We start from the raw sequence: 23,880 nt of genomic DNA on the forward strand, positions 1-23,880 counted from the left end.
AGAAAATATAATCAAGCAGGTGAAGGAAATGAACAGATTGGTCCAAGACCTACAAATGGAAGTAAAAATAATGAAGAAAACCAAGAAAGAGGCAGCTCTGGAGATGAAAAACCTAGGGAGCGAAACAGGAACAACAGATACAAACATCACCAAGAGACTATAAGTGATAGGAGAAAGAATCTCAGGTATAGAAGATACAAAAAAAAAGGAAGAAAGAGAAAAAGAAAGAACGAAAGGAAGGAAGGAAGGAAGGAAAGAAAGAAAGAAAGAAAGAAAGAAAGAAAGAAAGAAAGAAAGAACAGAGGGAGGGAGGAAGGAAGGAAGGAAGAAAGAAAGAAAGGAAAGGAAGGAAGGAAGGAAGGAAGGAAGAAAGAAAGGAAAGGAAGGAAGGAAGAAATGGATACATCCAGAAAATGCCAAATGTAAAAAGTGCCTAACTTAAAGCATCCAAGATATTTGGGACATAATGAAAAGACCAAATCTAAGAATAATAGGAATAGAAGGTGAAGACTCTGAGTTCAAAGAGCTGGAAAAAAATCTCATGGATATAATAGTGTCCTTTAAGGAGTAGCTATAGAACACCAATTAGATTTGGACCATAAAAGAAAATCCTCTTGCTACATAATAATTAAAACACTAAATGTACAAAGAACAAATATTAGAACATGTAAGGGGAAAGGCTATGTAACACATTAAGGCCATGTATCAAAATTACACCTGACTTCTCAATACTCTAAAAGCCAGAAGATCCTGGAGAGATTTATGGAAAACTGTAAGAGACAACGGATTCCAGCCCAGACTAGTACACCCAGAAAAATTCTCAATTACCATAGATGAAGAAACCAAGATTTTCTATGACAAACCAAATTTAAATAATATCTTTCTACTAGTCCAGCCCTGCAAAGGATACTAGGAAAAAAAACTCCAACAGAAGGAGGATAACTCCACACAAGAAATTAATCTTCTTACAGAAAATCCAAAAGAAGAAAATGAAACAGACACAGTACTTCCTCCAACAACAAAATGACAGGAACTAACATTCATTAGGCATTAATATCTTTCAAATTCAATGGATTCAATTCCCCAATAAAATGAAACAGGGTAACAGCCTAGATATGTAAACATTATCCACCATTATGCTCCATGAAAGAAGCATGCGTCAAGTACAATGTTAAACACTATTGCAGAGTAAAGGAAAGGAAAAAGGTATTCCATGCAAACATTACAAAGCTGGAGTAGACACTGTAATTGCTAATAAAATAGACTTTCAACCAAAAGTAAGCAAAAGAAATAGGGAAGGACACTTCATATTCATCAAAAGGAAAAATCCACTAAGATGAAATCTTAATTCTCAACATCTATGGCCCAAAGAAGGGCAACAAAATTTGTAGTTAAAAAAAAAAAAACTTTAGACGCAGCCGGGACGGTAGCTGCATCGCAGAGCGGAGGAGCCATCTTGTCTTGTCGCCGGGGAGTCAGGCCCCTAACTCGAAGAAGCCCTGGCGCGCCCTCCCCCCCTCCCCGGTCTGGTAGGGCGAAGGAGCGGGCGTGCGGTCGATCGAGCGATCGTTGCAAGAAGACATAGCAATTGCTCATTCCCTGAAATTAAATCCGGAAACCTTTTATTGAAGTTGGAGATCGGAAGGTTCCCTGAACTTCTGTACAGAAACACATGGGAAAATGTTTTCCAGGGGAATGAGTAGATCCTTCAGTAGCAAGTTTTGAAAGGGGGCTATGACCCAGAAGAGTTTAGAACATTTTTTGCCACCAGGAGGAAACTGAGGCCTACATGTCATTTGGGACCCTTCACAACCAATATGAAGCCCCCATTTGAGTCCCTGGTATATGTGAGCTGCTTCTTAATGCATAATGGCTGTTTCGGGTAACATCACTTCACTGCTTGGCTTTTATTCTAAGCCCTTTCCTCTCACCATAGGGTGCCTGAAGGGTCGCTGAGGCATATGGTACAATGGCACCCAATATAAAGCAGCTACAATTAGGAGTGAATGTGTTCTCTAGTAACAAGAAGTGTAATCTTTGGCCCAGTGATTGTTTTCTGCTGCTCGTACTGGTGCCTGACTACTTTTCTTTCATTGTTTTTTACAACCATGATTGACATCCATTATTTGCTCCTATTTTGTATCCCTGGTTTGTGTGATTGGTAGTGAACAGGCTTATTTTTAAACGGTGCTGCCAAAACTAGCTAATGGTGCACATGGATTTTTATCAAGCAGGCTCCTTGGAACAGACTGAACCAGGTGTTGGATTCCTGAAGATGTTTGGGTTTTTGTTTTTGTTTTTTTAATTGAAGGTTAAAGTTACCCAAAAAGTTTTGTTGGACTCTGGCTGAACCACAAAATCAGTATATTCGGAATCATTTTGAAGCTTAACTTTTTCCTAGCCAGCCTTGTATTCTAGTTGCTTGCAAATGTGAGACTGAATGGCCAAAATGCCGTTTCTTTGTTTGTTGTTTGTTTGTTGTCAGCTGCTTTTATCAAATTCCAGGCCATTATCCAGCAAACACTATTAAAATGTTTGAACAGTTGGGTTTCAAACATTTTCGTTTTGTGGAGTGGTGCTTATCAAGTGGTACAGCTCTCTAAGCAAGTGAACACAAACATATTTAAGTGTATTTTGTATGATTAGATGTTACCAATTCTGATATTTTATTCAAATGTCTAAAAAATAAGTTGACTATTCCCTTTACCAAAGGGCCAGACACAACTGATTTCCTTTCAAGAGAAATGACTGTTTTGAAGAAAAACTGTGTTGGTCTTAGCTCTTTTGTAATTAAATCTGGATGTACCTCAAAAGACTCTATAAGACTGTGGTGTTAAAAGGCTTTCCTCTGGAGAAAGAGAAACAAATCAACTGGAACTTAAAAGCTTGAAATTCCATGACAAAACACAGATGTCCAGGATTGGAGTTCGTGAAGTATCTGCAGTAATTGGAGTGGATACGCTTTTCACTGGAGCTACCACCATGAACTCCAGGGTCCCAGATTTTCAAGAAGTGGACCTGTGACCCAGAAGAGCTTGTCAAGATATGACAGAACTCTGGAGGTGGACGTTTTGTATTCGATTTTGGAACTGCTATCTTGCCGTGAGTAAAGAGGCAACAACTCACCCAGCACTGCCACCAGCACTGTCACTGGGAACTTGAAGACCCAAGCTTCTGTCCAGACCCTCAGTGCAAACTGACAACACTCCATCCAAAGTGAACTACGTCCCGTGCCTCCTGATTGCTGAATGTTCATTCACCTGGACCGTCCAATGACCTTCCTTCTGCTACTCCATCAGCCTACAGACCTGGTACTTGGATTTTTGTCCATGGTGATTCCTACCACCTTACTACTGAAGAAGACACCATTCCAGTGGACCACTGTGACCCAAGAAGCATTCAGCCATCATGATGTGGCCTTTATCTCCACTCCTGTCTACTCTGCCCAGATTCAGCACAGCCCTTTATAGTGCAGTCAAGAGTCTTCAAGCCAAATAACTGAAGCTATTTTATCACAACAAAGGCCAAGTTTATTCCATAAATGTACAGTTCATTTCTGCAGTTTATTCTTCAGAGACACATAGTAAACTTGGACCAGGGGATTTTGTTTTGTTTATATTGTCAACACTGAAGAAAGGCATCATCTCTGAGAACAGCATTGGACCCTACTCCACAATCTCAAATGACTGAAGTTTCATGAACTGCCTAGGATCCTGTCAAGGTCACTGGACTCTTAATTTTCCTACTTCAAATCTATAGCTGTCTACTGAATGAGAAAGCAGATATTCTGACCCATTGGGATTGAAACCAAGGCATACTGAATTCCTCATAGTATCATCTGTGGGTTACTCAGGAACCAAAACTTTTAACACCAATTTAAGAAATTCTACTGAGGAATCCCTTTATCTAACCATCTCACAAGGCTTCAACCAGATTCCTGAAAAGACCTCTTGATATATCAAGATAGAACTTACATGCATTTTGTGAACAACTTATCACTGATTTAACAAAGGCTTTGTGCTCATGAAGTTCTTTGAAGGGGCGCTCTATGGAAGTCCAGAGTAACGTGAAGCTGCTCTCGATGAAGAAGTGAAGTGGGAATTGAAGACTGCAACCTGCCACAACCATCTTTACCACCATGGTGATGCCTAAAGGGACTTCCTTATGTAAAATTCTTCAGAAAATACTGCTTGAAACCACTACCCTAGAAAAACGTGTTTGACATGAATGGCATTCTCTTCTTTTATGTACTTCTAACTCAGAACAGTTCATATTCAGTTGATGCTCAACATGTTTGAAGATGCTTTATCCAGAGAATGATAACTACAGCATTGTCTAATGAAGTTTTAATAGCATTCCATCCAAGGTGGACTTCCTGGAGTTGGATATAACCAGAGAACAATTCATATGTATCCTACACTGAAGAACCCCATTAACTTTCAGAAACCTAAAACTAGTGGTACTGGAAGTACGTGACTTGGAAGTCTGTGTAAATTGCCTGAAAGCTGGTATTGAAGCTGATGCCTCCTCGAGGCCATCTTAGACCAAGTTGTTCGGTTGTTAACTATGGTACTCCATGTACAAAGGATAACCATTAACTATGAAGCAGAATTGAAATACAATTTTTCCTAAAGGGACTTGCAACCTGGTTATTCATTGTCTCGAGTTTCAAGTCATTTTGATGCAACTAGTAGTTATTAAACTGCTCCATGTCTTTTTTTTATTTAATAAATACTCTTTCCAGGGCTTAAAAAACCAAAACTAAATTTCTCCAACACGTCTGTACTTGTCTATTCAAAATTAACTACTCACCACTACATGGAACAGATGATTCTGAAGACACGCTCTTTGAGCATCTTTTATCATACATGTGACTTAAAATGTGGCTGGACAGTTTCCCTCTACCCAGTGAAATATTTAATGATTAGCCTTCATTCATGCCTGATACCATCGATATATATGTATGTGGTGGGCAAAGTTTGACATAGGCATTTGACTCTAGGATGTGATAGCTTGTTAGTCACTTCAAGTAGCATATTGTCAACCTGTTTGCTGGAAAAATAGACTAACTTGGAAAAATCTATAAATGGCAGCTAAGAATTTTTTTCAGTATTCCTGAGTTTCTGTCCTTGGGATATTTCAATGGAATTTCACCTGTCCCTTCACTGAACAGACTGACTTTATTCCTTACTATGAAGTATTCTTAAGACATTAAGATTACTTTTATAGAAAGGATAAAATTCCTGACTATCCAATCATCATAGTGAACAAGACTTCAATTTGTGACCTGTGAAAAATCTCATTTCTCTACTTCATAGTCAATTTAAGGGCCAAACGCCATCAGCTACTCTGAGTGCACTGGGTAAACGTTGGAACTGCCTTCTTTATATCCTTGTTTCTTCTCTAAACTAATCATGATTACATGATTCTTACCACAAATCAAATCACTCAGATCTGGTTAGACTGCTCACAGTTAACAAATCAAACTCTGGATGACTTCTGCTTGTATATGCAACTACTATTTGTAAAGAAATTAGAGGTTCACTTTTTGATTCCTCTACATTGCTAGCTCTTTGTGTTTGTATTCAAAACAAAACTAAGCTACACTGCCAATTATTCCCTCCTGCCATACCCAGTTAAAATGAAGAATCGGGAATCTAATCAGTAAGCGGATAAGTAGAAAAAACCAAAACTTAAGGCAAAAAAAAAAGCCTTAATCTAGGGCCTTTTCTACTATCTTCATGTCTTGGATTTCATCTAAATCAACAGTATCACCCAACCAGTCTGAGGTCTTGACTTGCTTTTCAGATGATTCTTAGAGATGGGCTGTATTACAGAAGGTGAAGACTTGATTACCAAAGAAAGTAGAGCCAACTATGACAAAACCTGGCTCTACGATCCTATTGCTCCCAGATGTAGCATAGACTCAACTAGAACCTCAAGTCTGCGTTGAGGATATAGCCTTCTAAGCTGACAGTTCTTGCAAAGATGAGCAAGAAAATGAAAGCTGCTATACCCAACTGGCCCTTTAAGATCCAAAAATAATGTCTGGAGTAAACCCTGTGGAGTACCCAGGACAAAAACTAATTTACAGAGCTTCATTATTAATCTGCCTGTTCTTCTAGATTATAGTTTAACTATTGGTGTGGCTGGCCCTGCTGAAGTTGTTTGCCTGCTTACCTGTCTTCAGCTCCTAACCTACCTTTTTTGACATGCTACTGCAATCAGACTGACTGACTTTGAGAAAACTACACTTTCAGCCTCTCGTGCCCAATTCCACCAAGGAAGTTTGACTAGAAGGAACTCATACCTTACCCCCACCAGAACTAATGTTCGTAACAGAAAGGAACATGCTACATATTCCTTGACCAGCAACTCTAGAGAACAACCCTGCTTATTTTCAACACCTGATACATCTATTTGATCTAATAGGCGTATAGAAGGTTGGCAGCAGAATACATTGCTTCTCTCTTTGGTAACTCAGAAATGAATATAATAAGTTCAACTTGACAAGAATCAGAAACACCAGAAGTTTACTGCTGAACTTCATTTGCCACTAACTCAAATAGCATCACAGACCTGCTTGCCAAGTAGGCGGCTAGTTTTCCTGCTTCATATCACCACTGCAGTGGGGCTTTGATGAAACTGACTTGGAAGGGAACCTTATGTTGAATCCTAGACTATGATGCTAAGGAAATTGTTTATTCAAGTGAATTGTAGGTTTCCTGAGGACAGAACAGACATCACTCCTGGTGATTTTTAGAATTTGATTAACCAAGGAAGAAATACCAGCTGCTAAAAGTCAACTTTATGGGCAAAGATTAAGCTCTCTATATCTGATCTTATCCTGGATGCCAGTTTTTTATTGCCCAACGACCATTTCCATCTCACTCTTAACAACCTCCTGGTGTTTTTTGGAACCATCTCTTCCAATTTTCAGTCCTTGTGGTTTAAACATTCTTTTCTGTGCTGGACATTTTGTTGCAACCTCACCAATCACAGTAAAGTCTATCTTGACTCTGGTGATTAGTTCAGGAATGGATGCATGATTCAAGTTTGTCCAATGATAATCAACCCTAGGTGTTCTCAGTTGTGGAGAAGTTCTCTTAGATGCTTTAGCTTTGTAGGAGAGAACTCAAACCATCAGGGCCTACTATGTTGAGTAAGCCAGGCAGAAAATGAAGCCAATACAGAGGGAAATGGAGCCAAAAGAGGAAGAGACTTGAGTTCTGATGACCACATTTATGCCCCTGTATCCAACTGTGCCTGAAGCTAATAGTACATCACCTGGACTTTTCAGTTATGTGAACCAATAAATTCCCTTTTTTGTTTAAAAAAAAACTTTACTAAAATTCAAAACACACATTGAACCTCACACAATAATATTGGGAGACTTTAACAGTCCATTCTCACCAAGGGTAGGTCATCAAAACAGAAACTAAACAGAGATACAATGAAACTTACAGATGTCATGAACTGAATGGACTTAACAAATCTACAGAAACTTTCTACCCAAAACTAAAAAAAATATGTTCTTCTCAGGACCTCATGGAACCTTCTGCAAAATTTACCGTATAATTTGGCACAAAGCAAGCCTCAACAGATACAAGAAGATTGAAATATTCTACCAGAGAACTACAGCTGATAAACAAATTCAGCAAAGTAGCTGGATATAAAATTAAGTCAAAAAAACAGTAATCCTCCATTAAGCAATTGATAAACAGGACAAGAAAGGAATTAGGGAAACAACACCCTTCACAATAACTACAAATAATATAAAATATCCTAGTATAACTCTAACCTAGCAAGTGAAAGATCTATATGACAAGAACTACATTCAAGTCACTGAAGAAAACAATTGAAGATGACCTCAGAAGGTGGGAAGATCTCCCATATTCATGGATATGTAGGGTTAACATAGTAAAAATGGCCATCTAGGGGTTGGGGATTTAGCTCAGTGGTAGAGCGCTTGCCTAGGAAGCGCAAGGCCCTGGGTTCGGTCCCCAGCTCCGGAAAAAAAAAATGGCCATCTTACCACCAAAAGGAATCTACAGATTCAATGCAATCCCCATCAAAATTCCAACACAATATTTTAAAGACCTTGAAAGAGCAATTCTCAACTTCATATGGAAAAACAAAACAAACAAAAAGAAAACAAACAAAAAGAAAACAAACAAACAAAAAACAGGATAGCTAACGATTGAACAATAAAAGATCTTTTGAAGGAATCACCATCACTGACCTCAAGTTATGCTACAGAGAAATAGTCATAAAAATTGCATGGTATTTGTACAGAAACAGAGATGTTTCTCAATGGAACAGAATTGAAGACTCAGATAAACTCACATATCTATGGACACTTTATTTTTGACAAAGAAGCAAAACTCATACATTGGGGAAAAAAGGAGAGCCCCATCAACAAATAGTGCTGACCTAACTGGATAACTGCATTAGAAGAGTGAAAATAGATCTATATTTGTCATCCTGAACAAAGCTCATATCCAAGTGGATCAAGAACCTCAACCTGAAACCAAATACACTGAAACTAGTAGATGAGAAAATGGGAAACACCCTTGAAAGCATTGGCACAGGAGAAAATTTTATGAACAAAACACCAAAGCCTCAGCCTCTAGGGTCAATAATTGATAAATGGGTCTTCATAAAACTGCAAATCTTTTGTAAGACAAAGGGCACTGTCAATAGTACAAAATGGTAGCCTACATTCAACAGAGGGCTGATGTCCAAAATATATGAAGAACTCAAAAAAAAAGGTAGACTAAAAAAAAATAGCCAACCCACCCCCCCCCAAAGCAATAGTATACAGAGCTAAACATAAAATTCTCAATAAGGATTCGCAAATGGCTGAGAAGCACCTAAACAAATGTTTAACATCCTTAGTCATCAGGAAATAGAAATGAAAACAACTCCAAGAGTCCATATTGCACTGGCCAAGACCAGTAGAAGAAGGAGAACCCTCATCCACTGCTGGTGGGATTGCCGACTTGTAAAACAACTCTGGAAATCAATCTTACTGAATTTTACATCATGATCATGACTTCGATCCCACTCATCTCCCTGTCTCTTTGTATAACCTCAACCCCTAAATAAAATAAGCTTTAATACTAATGCTAATACTACTAATAATACATCTTGTAGAAGCTATAGTGTGCCCCACGGTATCACACAGTATACCCTTTTGTCCACACATATTTACTTGGAAATGTTCGTTGGAATGAATCATTGGTCTGGTTCAAGACCTCTGGCTTCCGCTATACTATCATTACTGGTTTCTCCCCTGGTAACCTCTCAGATATCCTATTGTTTCCCTGTGTCATGAAGATCCTGCAGTTTTGGAACCACAGAACTAACCTTTTAATACACTCTAGCAGATGGGGTAGATGTTGGGGCAGATCAACTCATAGTCCTGGATTTGGACTTGTAAGGTAGCTGAGTTGTTCAGCTGTCAGTTCTCCTGCCCATACCATCAGTGTGAGCTCTCCAGCACCAACCCAGCTAACTTACCAAATGCTGTAGCCAGTAAGGGGCAAGACCAGCTCCGCTGCTCTCATGCCATTGGTGTCAGCTCACCACAGCCTTCACAGCCAGGGTCTACTCTGCTGTCCAGACCAGGTGCGGGGACTGTTTCAACCTGTGAAGGGTGGAGCCGCCTGACCTTATGGCTGTGAGTGGTAAGGAGCAAGGTGGGGTAGAGCATCTCTCCCTCATCCAAGCCACCCAAAGGTGTGGTCTGTTCTAGGGCAGGGCCTGCTCTCCCACACTCTTTTCTTCAGAGCTGGCTCCCTGCTCCCCACTATTCAAGTCAGCTCTACTGTACTGCAGGGCCAGCTGTCTTGAATATGGTGGCCTGGCTAGGCCAGCTCAGCACAGTGCCTCAGGCAGCAGTCCAGACCAGGGACATCTGCATGGTGTTTGGTGGTAACATAGGCCCAGATCATCAACATAGTCTTTAATAGGGTCATAGATCCAGACATGGTCCCTGGCAGCAACATTGGTCCAGATGTCTCCATGGCCTCAGGTAGCAGCCCTGGGTTCTCATCATGTCTCCCCATACCCATGGTAGCCCAGCTATTAGACATCCACATGGTCTCCACTGGAAGCCCAGACCATGGACATTCACTTGGCCTTTGGTAGTAACTGGGGCGACAGAATCTACCCAGACCTCAACTGCAGCAGAACCACAGACCCATACATGGCCCTTGGTGGCAGCGCTGGCAAAGGCCTTACTATGGTCTCCTTATATCTCCTTGTTCCTCACTGATGTTGAGTCTCCGGTTCCACTTTTCCCACAGGGTACAAACCGCTGGACTTTGCTTTTTCTCCCATCTTTCTACTGAGTACTCCGTTTTCGCCATCTCTTCATCACAGTTGCCACTAGGTGTCTCTTTTTCATACCATGGGGCCTTTCAATTTTGTTGTAGCCCCTGACCAGCTTTTACAGACATAGATCCAGCTGACTCATGAAGTTTCACAGACTAGTGCAGCAGTTGAAAACCCAGCCTTCATATAAGCCCCTTCATGTGTAAGATCTAGGCCTGCCAGAGCAAGGGCAACCACTGATGGCCCAGTATACTGTCAGTGTAGCTAACAATGTCTTATATTTCAATCTCATATAGGTACTATGTTAGGAACTGTAGGCCTAGCCTTTAGGACTACCTAAGGTTCTAAGTCATAGACATTAATTCTGTACTAGCCTTAGTTACCTCAGGCATGGGACTAGCATCTATAAATCCAGCCTTCAGAGAAGCTACCCTAGATGTAAATTCAAGTGTTAGTGCTACAGAATGGCCCTGAATCTTTAGTCTGTAAGTCAAATCCTACAAATTCACACTTCAGCAGATCCAGGGCCTATTAATCCCTGCACATTCCAGTGTCAGGTACAAAAGCTACCAAGGTGGACTAGAGTTCTTAGCTAGCATCCAAACACACCTGTTCCAGGCCAAACTGCATGATCCCATAGTGCATTTTAATAATAGACATAATCAATAGTCACGTAGAAGAAAGAACCAATGAACTGATTGGTGAAGGGAGATCATTTGAAATTAGTAATCAAAGAAACAACAACAACAAAACAAAAAGGAGTGAAGTAGCCAATGATAATCACGGAGAATTATCAAGCAAAAGTAGAGTACTCATCAAAAAGAGCACAGAAAGAGAGGGGCAAGGACTTATTTAAAGAGATAATGAAAGAAAACATGTCATAACAGGAGATAGAGAGAAACTGATGCTTAGGCTCATAAAACACAAACAAAGGAAAAGGTATTTAACATATAGGGCTCTTTGTAAAGACACAATACAGTCGAATTATCAAATGTTAAAGACAAGGAAGAATAGAGAATAGCCAAATAATCACAACTTACCTATAGAGTAATGAATGGATTTATGGGTAGAACCCAGAACAACGAAAAGTTTTTCAAAAGACTAAAATAGGAGTGTATATACATCAGACCATTGTAGAGAGCTAGCTGGTGTTTAGAAAATGACTTTCGCCTGGCACTAAAGTCTTCAAATGCAGACCGAGTGCCTAGAATTGTTAGAGAGTCTGTCACTGAATCCTGCCTTGAGCCTGAGATTACCGTGGTTAATTGATATGGGGTCAGATCTGCCTCCTGATAGATCTGCCTATATTGGGGTTAGACTAATGATGGAGCATGCCTATAGTGGATTATTTTACCTCAATGTATAGTTCTAATATGAATTGCACATGCCTCGTTAATGAATTGATGTTCTTAAAATGGCTTGCTGATAATATTTGAAAAGAGACTTTAGAAAACAAAGATTATAGGAAGGAATTCAAAACTCAATACACATGTACAATCTTTAAGAGTATAAAAGGCTAATGTGATGGTTTGTATATGCTTGGGCCAGAGAGTGGCACTATTAGGAGGTGTGGTCCTGTTGGTGTAGATGTGTCACTTTGGGTGTGGGTTATAAGACTCTCATTCTATCTGCCTGTAAGTCAGTATTCTGCTGACAGCTTTCAGATGAAGATGTAGAATTCATGGTCCTCCTGCTTCTGCCTCCTTCAGCAAATCCTATGAGCGTGTGCCACCACAACCAGTAGCAAGTCATGGTTGACCTGTAAAGTAATTTCCAGAGATAGAACTCATCAAATATTCAAGGTACTCCGTTCAATTAATATGCTTTAACCACAAACAACTAGGTTATCAGTCAATTTTATGCGAAAAAGAAAAATGTGGGGAAAGTGGCTACAACGCCCAGCAGAGGAGGTAGTAACCTGATCTCCAGAAGCAGCTGGGTAGGCACCACCTAGGCTGGGAGCACCACCACCAAGGCAGTAAAGTACAAGACCCAGGTTCTGCATCAGTAGCTGATCATGGGGAGGAGAGGGCCGAGTGCCTGCAGCGGGAAGTGGTGGGAGAAAGGTGGGCTAGGGAGTAGGTTGACTCTGAGGTGGCCTCCTTGAACCGCAGGATCCAGCTGGTTGAAGAGGAGCTAGACCAAGCCCAGGAGCATCTTGCCACTGCTTTGCAGAAGCTGAAGGAAGCAGAAAAGGCTGCTGATGAGAATGAGAGAGGTATGAAAGTGATAAAAAAAACAGGCTCTAAAAGATGAAGAAAAGATGGAATTCTAGGAAATCCAGCTAAAGGAAGCAAAGCACATTGCAGAAGAGGCACACAGGAAGTATGAAGAGGTGGCTCATAAATTGGTGATTATCGAAGGAGACTTGGAACGCATGGAGGAACGTGCTGAGCTGGCAGAGTCCCGTTGCCGAGAGATGGATGAGCAGATCAGACTGATGGACCAGAACCTGAAGTGTCTAAGTGGTGCTGAAGAAAAGTACTCTCAAAAAGAAGACAAGTATGAAGAAGAAATAACGATTCTTAACTGATAAACCCAAGGAAGGAGGCGGAAACCCTGGCTGAGTTTGCTGAAAGATTGGTAGACAAACTGGAAAAGACCATTGATGACTTGGGAGATGAGCTGAAGTGCACCAAAGAGGAGCATCTCTATACACAAAGGATGCTGGACTAGACCCTGCTGGACCTGATCGAGATGTAGACCTCCCAATTCCTGCACTGCCTGGTGGGTGCTCCTGCCTCTAACCTGAACTCTGACTGAGGCCAACCTCCCTAAAGCTGACCTTGAAACTGAGGGCCAAGCTCTTTAACTGAAGGCTGCTTTCCCTCCTGCCACCTTTCTACCCATCTTGTCTTTTTCACAAAACTGTGTCAGTTTCTTACCAGAGTTCCAGCTGAAGGGACTGAACACTTTTAGAAACAATATCTAAGGGAGTGTAAGCACAATGCAAAGTGTCTTCAATGCAGTTGTGATATGCATATTGTGATTACTTTTTGTCTTAGCAACCATTTTTAACATTCCAAGCACTTGTGCAGCTTGGAGCAGCACATCTTAGCATAATGGAGGAGAAACACAGGAATGGGCCTGCCTTACTGACATCCAGGAGAGCCCAGGCAGACTCCACTGTGGGAGACTTCAGTGCTCTGCACCAACAACCTAGCCAAACAACAGGGGGATTCTAGGAAGTTAGAAAAAAAATAACAGTCCGGGCTGTGAAGGTTTTGAGCTTTGATATCTTTGAACAACTTACACTTATTTTTCTTTTTTACTCTTTACATCCAATGTGACCAAATAAGACAGTGAGTCGTCTGAGACGCCCCCACCTCCCAGGGCCTCGTGCATGTTAGGCAAGCGTTCAAGCCTTCAGCCCTGAGCCCTACCTTTCAGCCCCAGCCCTGAGCCCGAGCTTTGTCTCAGCTCTTACTCCTTTCCCAAATGCTCAAAAATGTATCACGCTGCCCCTTAGCGTTGTGGTGACCTCTTAGTGTTCACCTGCCCCCAAGGGAGACAAAGAAGGAAATTATGTTTGTGCCACTGATTTAGCCACATGAAAGTCATCTCATTCCTCTTTCCTGAAGCTGTTGTCTCTAAAGTGTCATCTCTTTGTGCTCTGTATCAGTCAGTGCTGGAGAAATCTTGAACAGCTTATGTTAAAAAAAGAATTTATTAAATTTTATATTATTTTGGAATTCGTTTGGGGGAGGTTGGCTTACCTTAGCTAACCCATTGACTGTAAGAACTTTTTGCAGTCTATGGGCTAGTGGTGTGCTCATATTTCAAGTGTCCCCACCAATTGCTATGTTTAGGTGGTTTCTTCTCAGCCTGTTAGGTGGGCACCCTGCAGATTCCTGGCTAGTTTGTATTCTCCTCCCAGTGGAGAAAGAGGACCCTATACTGCAACTGTTTTGATACTGAATATTGACAGGTGACATTTTGAGTAAAGAACCAGTCCCTCCAAATAGTTAAAGAAAACTTTAACTATTTAATAAATCTACAACAATTTTGTTTTGAAAATATTAAGAGGAATGACTGTGGTATAGAGCTTAATACCTAAGTCTTTAAATGGAGATTTGATTAACAAAATCGAGGAATTGGGATTCATAATTTAAACTAGGCTTATGCTTCTTCAAGTATTCCTAATCAATTCTGTATTTACTTCTTGTTGAAAGCCTCTGAATTATGTATATTTTATAATTTATTTTTAATATTTTCATACATGTGTACTGTATTACTTCTCCCTGTGCTGGCTACCCTTATGTCAACTTGACACAATTTAAAGAGCCATTTGGGAAGAGAGACTCTCAGTTCAGAAAATATCTTTATAAGATTTGCCTATAGTCAAGTGTGTACGGTGGTTGTGTGAGATATCTTAGGGGAGGGGGACAGTGAAACTCCTGACCTTGGGATCATCTGAGAAAGCAGACTAAGCATACCATTCTGAGTATGTATGCACCTAGTAAGCAGGACTTTCCCATGACCTCAGTTTCTGTCTCCAGGATCCTGCCTTGACTATCTACTCTGACTTTCCTGACTGATGGACTGTAAATTGTAAGATGAAATAAAGTTTTTCTCCCCACATTGCTTTTGGTCATGGTATTTTATCATGACAATAGAAATACTCCACCTCCTCCTTCCAAGACCTTCCAACTCTCTCCATGCTCCCTATTCCCTCTCAAATTTGTGGCCTCCTTTTCTGTAATTATTATTATTACATATGATATATGAATAAATATATAATCTGCTGACTTTATGCAGTATTACTTGTATGTATAGGTTTTAAGGCTGAACACTTAATATTGACTGTACAATTTAGGGGCGCATCCCTGGCAAACACTAATTCTTGCTTTCTCAGCAGTCATTAATTGTCTGTTACTAATCATCTAGGGGTAAGACCCCATGAGATTCTCCTCATCTGTGTTGGCGTGACAACTGGTATTGTCATAGTTCATATCTCCTTTGGGCAGCCATGTTGCTGAGATTTCTTGGGCATACTTTCCCTGACACTTATAGAAGACACTATATCACAGCAAACTCCTGGATCCTCTGGTTCTTACAATCTTTTTGCTCTCTCTTCTGCAATAGTCTATGAGTATCTTTAAAGCTTTATTAAAATAGTATTTACTCAATGATGATAATAGACTTGATATTTTCTGGGTATCAGGACTTTTCTGGGTATTTAGGAAGTATAAATAGTTTGGATTCAAAATTAATTGTATCTTGTTATTTTGGTTTATTTTATTTTAAATTAAAGAATTTAACAATAAGAGAATACACTAAACATATCAAAGTGTTGGTACTGAAAGAATAATACATAATAATAATTAACCATTGTACAAATTCAGCTTACATTTTTTTTATCTTTTACAGGAAAGAAATAAATACTGCAACACATGACGATTACATGTTAAGTAAGAATCTGTTCTTTGAAATTTATTTATATTTACATTTCTAAAACCCGAATCAACAAATGACTTTTACCCCCTACTAAATGTGGTAAGATAAAAAGTGTCCTGAATTTATTTCAGTTTTGACACCTGCTTTTGTACATACACAAACACACACACATGCATGCATACATGTAGATATAGATATATATATTGATGCATGTGCAAAAACATTTCTGACTTGGAAGTGTGTATTAGTTCAAACACAAGACGCATTTAGTTTGTTCTTTCTTCTCACATGCTTACTCTCACAAGCTCCCCTTGTGCTCAAAGTTTACAATTAAAAACTTAATATAAAAAGGGAAAGAAAAATTAAAGCAGTGAGACTAGTTAGCAAATAATCCATTTGTTGAGAAGCTGCAAGTTTACAGAGGTCAACTTAGTGCGTTAAACTAAAATCTGCCTACAGTGGCATATATTAGTCAGCAAACTTATGAGGAATGTTATGATACCTGAGTTAAGGGACTGACTCTGAAGTCAAATTGTATATGAATCTTAACTTGGTTGTTTACTAGCTTTGTGATTTAGAATAAGAAATTTAACACATGGCAGTATATCATTTTTATAAGTTTGTAGGCTATGCAATGTCATTATCTAATTCAAAAAGAAGTTTCAAGGATTTGGTTGAAAATTATGAAGGTATATAATATAATCCAGAATATAAAAGCATTAACTATTAACAGTATGCTATAATTACTGCTATACATATAGTAGCTCTTCAAATATATGTAAAAAGCAATCACATTTCTCATTATCCTCTTCCTGTCTAGGAAATCTATCTGAAATGTTGTTCAAAATTCCTCTTTTGTCAAAGTTTCCAGATAGTTTAATATTCCTGATTTTTATAAATAACCTCAGATATGTCTATATCCTTGTAGAATTTACAGAACGGAAGACAGAATTTGTATATATAGCTCTAATTTCTAATTTCTGTGGCTGGTGATGCCATTAAATTCAGAGGAGTAAACATTCTGGGACATCCTTGAAAATAATCACTTTCACTGGTTACTTCATGCTCAGTGCCATGCGATTAATTAAAGAAATCATAAAAGTATTACTCATATCATCTCTCACTTAACCAAAATGACATTAAAAATCAAGACAGGGAAGGCAATGAAAGCATTTGAATAGAAACAATTGAAGTATGTCTATATTTTATTTCTTTTGTTTTATTAAAGTAGTTTAATATCATTATTTAAGCAACTATTTGTAAAAATTGTTTTTATATGAAAACAAAAATTGAATGTTAAACATAAGCCAATACTAACTTGGAAAAATGGTTTTTATGTTCCCTAATTGCTATTCAGATACACTGAAAGGAGAAGGGCTATATTTTATTACAACTTACTTTTACTTAATTAGTATAGTTCTTGCTTTACAATGCTTTTTTATGTAAGAGTCTGGCTTTTATTTCTAAATGTTGGTTATTTTCTCATCTCAGTCCGTCAAACTAGGGAAAAATGGAATCAAGAAGACTTTGCTTTGACATTTCCCAAAACACCTATGCCAGATATGAAGAAGAGATCCGGACCTTCAGAATTAGAAGTTGCAGTTCCTGTAAGTATACAAAAATCAGGGGTTGGGGATTTAGCTCAGTGGTAGAGCGCTTGCCTAGGAAGCGCAAGGCCCTGGGTTCGGTCCCCAGCTCCAAAAAAAAAAAAAAAAAAAAAAAAAAAAAAAAAAAGAACCAAAAATCATTTTATAGTAACTGTATGCTAATGACAGCATATATAAACACAAGTAAGAGGTACAGAGTTTGAGTATTACTATGCAGAAGTAAAACTTAAAATTTATGACTCTATGGGACAAATTATTCCACATGTTTCAAACTAAACTTTTTTCTCTTACTTCTGAGATTATAATTACATCATATCACTATTAGAAAGACAAGACTCATTAGAGGTACTCATCTTTCATAAATGTTCCTGTGTTTTGGTATTATCTTTTGAAACCGTATTCCTACTGTGCTACATTTGTGTATTAGTTACATTTTAATCTTGTGTTATAACTATTCACTTCCATAAAATAATTTTGACGTTGCTTGATTTGTTATTATTACTGTATATATATATGTATGTATATATATATATATATATATATATATATATATATAATGGGTGTTTGAGTGAGTGCAGGCATGAGTGTACAATTGTTCAGAGTAGATCTTTCAGAAGATGCTTCTTTTCTTCCACTACAGGATCCAACTCAGGTCACCAGTATTATATAGTAATCACCATTATATGCTTAGTGATCTCACCAGTATCAACTTGTTTTTAACTGAAGCATAAAACTGTAAAAAAAGAAAGTTATATCATCTCCCCTTCCATTTCTTCACTTCAAAACTTCCCATACACTCTTCCTTACTCTCTTTCATTGTCCCTTCCTTCATTAATTTCTCATTAATTACTGTCATACACACACTCACACACACACACACACACACACACACACACACACTCATAGACACACACATGGAAGACTAGGAATGTTAAATACACACACAATCTTGAAATAAAAATGCTTTTTATAGGGGACTGATTTTCATTTTTATGTTGCAAATGAAAATATATCTATCATTTACATATTCTTTTCATCATTCTCCAATTTTTTTCAGAGACAAGAGAAAAGGAAAATTGAGGAAGGTCAAAAACCAACTCATGTGTTGATAGACCAGTTTTTAAGAGAAGTTTTCTTAAAGTCATCCTTTTCTCTAGCTTTTACTATACAGGCTCCATTCAAATATCTTGATAATCCTCAAAACCATTATATAATGGCAGAGACTAGAAAGCCCAAAGATGATAAAAAAAGAAAAACTTTGAAGACAAAATTCAGGGAAAAAATAAGCTCATGTGTAATAAATCTGGAGTCCATGAAAACAATAACCAATGGGAAACCTGAAATACTAGGTAATACAGAAAAAAATCCATCAAAATCATCACATAAAAGTAAATTGCCTAAGAAGTCAAATTCTACATCAGAAACAAATCTAGAATCCAGCAATTCTAAGGAATCCTTGGAAATGGGTTTGAGAAATGACAACAAAAATTCAATGAATTTCATTAGGAAAGCAATCAATAATGCAGCCACATGTTGCAAGGACAATCCTAATACAGACTCTAAGAATAGCATTGATAAATATTCTGATGAGATATCAGAGTGTATACACAGCTCAAATATGGATTTAATGTTGCATCTAAATGAGTTCAGAGCTGAATCCACAGATTTTGATGAATGGTTGACAAATTGCTCACAGAACAATGCAAAGAAGCCTTCCAAGAAGAGTGGAAAAAAGGAAAAGGACTCAGATATTGATTCTGGAGACTTAAAGGATGCAAAGAAAGAAGGAAAGAAAAAATCCAAGAAAAAGAAGGATTCAGAATCTACCGATGCTGAATCTGTTGACTCCAAGAGTGGAAAGAAAAAAGCAAAAACCAATAAGAAAAGGGAATCCAAGAAAAAGAAGGATACAGAATCTACTGGTGGTGAATCTGGGGGATCCAAGGCTTCAAAGAAAGATAAAGAAAAGAAGAGTGTAGGCAAAAGGGATATAGCATCTTCTGGTAGTGGATCTGTAGATTCAAAGGGGGTAAAGAAAGTAAAAAGACAATCAAAGAAAGATGGCACGAAGACTGCATTGTCTACTGATTCTGAATCAGATACAGCATCAAAGAGGGGCAAGAAAGATGAAAAGAAGGAAAATAAAGGGAGGAGGAAGCCTATTAAGGATACAGTGTCTACTGATGCTGATTCTGAATCTGAGGGTGATTCAACAGGTAAAAAGAGTGAAAAGAAGGATAAGAAAATTACAAAGAAAGGAGAAAAGAAGGATGCAAAGAAGAATGCAGTGTCTACTGAAAGTGATTCTGATTTTGCAATAAAGAAGGGAAAGAAAGATAAAGTAAAGGACAAGGGGAGTTACAGTGATTCAGCATCTGATACATCTTCCAAGGGAGGCAGAAGAAAAATTTCAAGACTCTCAGATACTGAATCTGAAGACTCATCAGAGTTTAGAGTTATAAAGTCTACTGATGATTCAGATGTCTCATCTACAGACTCAAAGAGGGGAATGACAGGAACAAGGAAAGGATTCAGAACATTATCTAAAAAGACAACTTTCGATGACAAGGGGAAAAGATTTGCGAGTGGTAGAATCCCTCCATCAAGAGAAAGACTACCCTTCCCTCCGTGTGAGCCTTTTAAAACACCACCTAAGTCCAGACGTGTCTGTCAGTGCAAGAAACCACCTCCACCTCCAAAACCAAAATATGCTCCTTTGGTATGTTTACTAATATGTAATACTTAGGACAGATTTTGAAATGAGACAGCTTAAAAGTCTGAGTGTGTGTGTGTGTGTGTGTGTGTGTGTGTGTGTGTGTGTTATCTAGGCAATAATTTTATTTTATTTGATATTTAACATTATTCAATATTTAACAGTAATTTGGAACTTGGAGGCAAGAAAGATGAAAATCCAACCAAACAGCCTAACCAAGTTGCCAAACAAATGCTTAAATTTCAAGAGAAAAATACTTATTTTGACTAGAGCAGGGGAAAGTCGTTTGTGACTTAAAGTAAACATTTTACTTACTTTTAGTCATTTTACAGAAATAGTGAACTATACAACACTTTTGGAAAGCAATTTTTAAAAAATGATTAAAACTCCATGGGAACATTTAAATGAAGCATAAAGACATTTTCTGGGAAATTGCTTAATGCAGTAAGTCTCAATTAAACAAAGTGCACTCAACAGATAAAAAGAATATCAAGATTCAGGAATACACTATTCTAATTCTATTCAAGTTGAAACAAAGGTTTTAAGGAGCCCTGATTCTTACTGACAGTGAAAACCAAAATTAACTTTTCAGAAGTTATAAAATCTCCTTTGGTTTCTAACTATCCCTTTCAGGTTAATGTCCTCTTCTTGGGGATAAATACTTTGTTGACTTCTAATTTCCCCATTTCTCATCTAAGTGATTGGTTCTTTCATTCCCTTTTTCTAAATAGCCAGGGGGATTTGAGGGACATAAATATAACAAATCACTTTGGAAGGCACTCCTGATATATATTTTGTCATCTCTTTCTAGGTTTTTCTAATCTTTGGATGAAGTATTACCCAGTTACTTATTTGAGACAAACATTACAAACCTGTTCCCTCTGCTTTTACCTTGTTCATTGTTTGTTCATACTAAGAGCTGAGGCTCTCTGTCATGCTAAATGTAAGACAATCCAAGTTACAGTTAGGCATCAAACATATCCTTTTCCTTATCATTCATTATTTATCTGTCTCATCTTCTCTAGCATTCTCTTAACTTTTATCTAGGACCAAGTTGGATATGTCAGAAGAGCCATAGTAAAATACTATTTAGGAAATTTGCGGACTGGAGAGATGACTCAGTGGTTAAGAGCACTCATTGCTTTTCCAAAGGTTCTGACTTCAATTCCTAGCACCCATATGGCAACCCACACCTGTTTGATGCTGTCTTCTGGTTTGAAGATATACATGGAAACAAAGTACCCAATACATAAATAAATCTTTTAAAAGGAGGGAGGGCGCTGTAGATTCAACTCAGTGTTTAAGAGCACTCACTGCTCTTCTAAAGGTCCTGAGTTCAACTCCCAGCAACCACATGGTGGCTCACAACCATCTGTAATTGGATCCAATGCCCTCTTCTGGTGCGTTTGATGACAGGTACAGTGTATTCATATAAAATAAATAAACCTTTAAAAAATTGCTAAAAAATTTCATAGAAAGAAAATCAAAGTATGCATAATTATAAAGATTAAAACAGAAAACTTCTGAAATTAGTTGTATAATTATTATCAAAGCATGAAATTATTATGTAAACACACATATACACCTATACATGTATATGTATATACAAATATACATATATTCACTTGATGGCTATAAATTAAGAGAAAGAAAGAAAAAATACTATGACATTGTAACTAAGAGGAAAAACCTGTGTACTTGTAGAAAGACTAAATGGCAATTTACCATGTAAAAAAATGTTATTAGTCTTGTAGAATTAGTGTTGTATTTTCAAATTTGAAAGTTTCAATCATAAAAACATTAGTGATAACACAGTGCGACTTTTAGCAGGTTGTAGTTACTCCAAAAAGAATTGTAACTACACTAGCATTTGGTAATTTATTCCCTAAGTGCCATTAGGTGTACCTAAGGGGTTGATGTGTGTACCACTGAACTCTATCTTCAAAGGCATCAAAATTACAGATCTTTGGTGGAGTTCAGGGAGGGACAGCCTTTAGAAACAATCCAAGTTCTCCTCAATCTACAATACTATGTGTTTGGTTATAATCTTTATCATATCAGGCATTCTTTCTAATTAATGACCCTTTCTTTTTATTTCCATCTTTCAACTTTATCCTTCAGCCTGGAGTGGAGTGGATTCATAAGCTGCTTTGAAGAATGCTGAGTCCTAGATTTCACAGAATGGCCTTAGGGAAGCAAACTACTTTCAAACTAGCTGCTCTGCTTCTGTGGAACTATAATAAAGACCAGCATCCAAATATCAAAAGCTGTGAGCCAGTGTTATGTGTGCGTGTGTATTAATGTGTGTTAGTGTGTGCATTTGTGTACATATGTATTTGTGTGTTTGTGTATCATATGGTTTTTTCACCATTAACTAATTAATTCATGCATCTTACATCCCTATCACTGACCTAACCTGTTGTAGTCCCCTGATCATAGACTACTTCCTCCCATGCCCCCACTCTGGCACATCATGTCTCTACAAGGTTAGGAGCATCCTCTCCCGCTGAAGCCAAACAAGACAACCCAGTCAGGGAACAGATTCTACAGATAAGCAACAGATTTTAGAGACAGTCCTTGCTCACATGAACAAGAAACAGCTTTTATGGACAGTCCTTGCTCTGCTTTTTGAGAGACCCACATGAACACCGAGCTGCTCATCTGCTGTATATGTGCCTGGAGCCTCAACCCAGCCCCTGTATGCTCTTTGGTTGATGGTTCGGTCTCTAAGAGCTCCAAAGATTTAAGTTAGTTGACTCTGTTGGTCTTTCTGTGGAGTTACTATCACTTCGGGGCCCTCAGTCCTCTCTTTAACTCTTTCACATGAGTCCCCAAGCTCCATCTACTGCTTGTCTGTGGGTCTCTGCATCCCTCTGTGTCAGATGCTGGGTAGAGCCTCTCAGAGGGCAGCCTTTCTAAACTCCTGTCTGAAAGCATAATGTAGTATCATTAATAAAGTCAGGTATTGGTGCTTGCCCGCAGGATGGGTCACTAGTTGGGCCAATTATTGCTTGGCAATTCCTCAGTCTCTGCTCCATCCCCTATACCTGCATTTATTATAGGCAGTATACATTCTGGGTTGAATGTTTTGGGGTGGGTTTGTGTCCCTAAGTGCTTCATCAGAGTTCCTGCCTGGCTATAGAAGATGTCTTCTTCAGGGTCCATATCCCCAATACAATGAGTAACACCTAATGTCACTCTCATTGATTCTTGGGCACTGCCCCTATCATTGATCTCTGGCACATTCTTAAGATGCCCCCCCCAGCTCCCCACTCCTGTCAGTTGCATATTTCCATTCCTTCTCATGGTCATCTGGCCATCTCTCATGTCCCACCTCACACCTGATGCTGAAACCCCCATTCCCTTCCTGAATAACCTCTGCTTTCCCCTTGCTCCACCTGTCTCCTATGACTATTTTAACCCGAGTTCTAAGTGAGACTCAGCCATCCTTGCTTGGGCCTTTCTTCTTGTTTAGCTTCTTTAAGTCTGTAGAATGTAGCATGAAGATCCTGTATTTTATGGGTAATATCCACTTATACATGAGCACCAACCAAGCATGTCCTTTGGTGTCTGGGTTACCTCACTCAATTTGATATTCTCAAGTTCCATCCATTTTTCTAAAAAATCCCTATCTTTGTTTTTATTAGCTAAATAGTATCCTATTGTATAGATGCACAATATTTTCTCTAGCCATTCTTCAGTGGAGGGAAATCTAAGTTGTTTCCAGTTTCTGGCTATTACAAAAAAGTTGCTATGAACATAGTTGAGCAAGTGTCCCTGTAGTATAGTGGGTCATATTTTGTGTATATGTCCAAGAGTGGTATA

At 38.5% G+C, this 23,880-nt stretch overlaps 1 protein-coding gene and 1 pseudogene across 1 annotated transcript in view; both read left to right on the top strand.

Annotated features, from left to right (window-relative positions):
- Positions 1-22,321, top strand: part of Cylc1 (cylicin 1) — an 82,016-nt gene extending 59,695 nt beyond the window's left edge. Inside the window, 4 exon segments of the mRNA NM_001427602.1 lie at positions 15,709-15,749; positions 17,227-17,342; positions 18,400-20,061; positions 22,177-22,321. Of these exon segments, the coding sequence (NP_001414531.1) occupies positions 15,709-15,749; positions 17,227-17,342; positions 18,400-20,061; positions 22,177-22,209 (1,852 nt within the window). The 3' untranslated portion in view covers positions 22,210-22,321.
- Tpm3-ps3 (tropomyosin 3, pseudogene 3) lies at positions 1,970-13,041 on the top strand (annotated as a pseudogene).
- Positions 22,322-23,880: the final 1,559 nt, after the last annotated feature.

The sequence above is a fragment of the Rattus norvegicus genome, chromosome X, assembly GCF_021556685.1.
Source record: "Rattus norvegicus strain SHRSP/BbbUtx chromosome X, alternate assembly SHRSP_T2T, whole genome shotgun sequence".
Classification (NCBI taxonomy): Eukaryota; Metazoa; Chordata; class Mammalia; order Rodentia; family Muridae; genus Rattus; species Rattus norvegicus.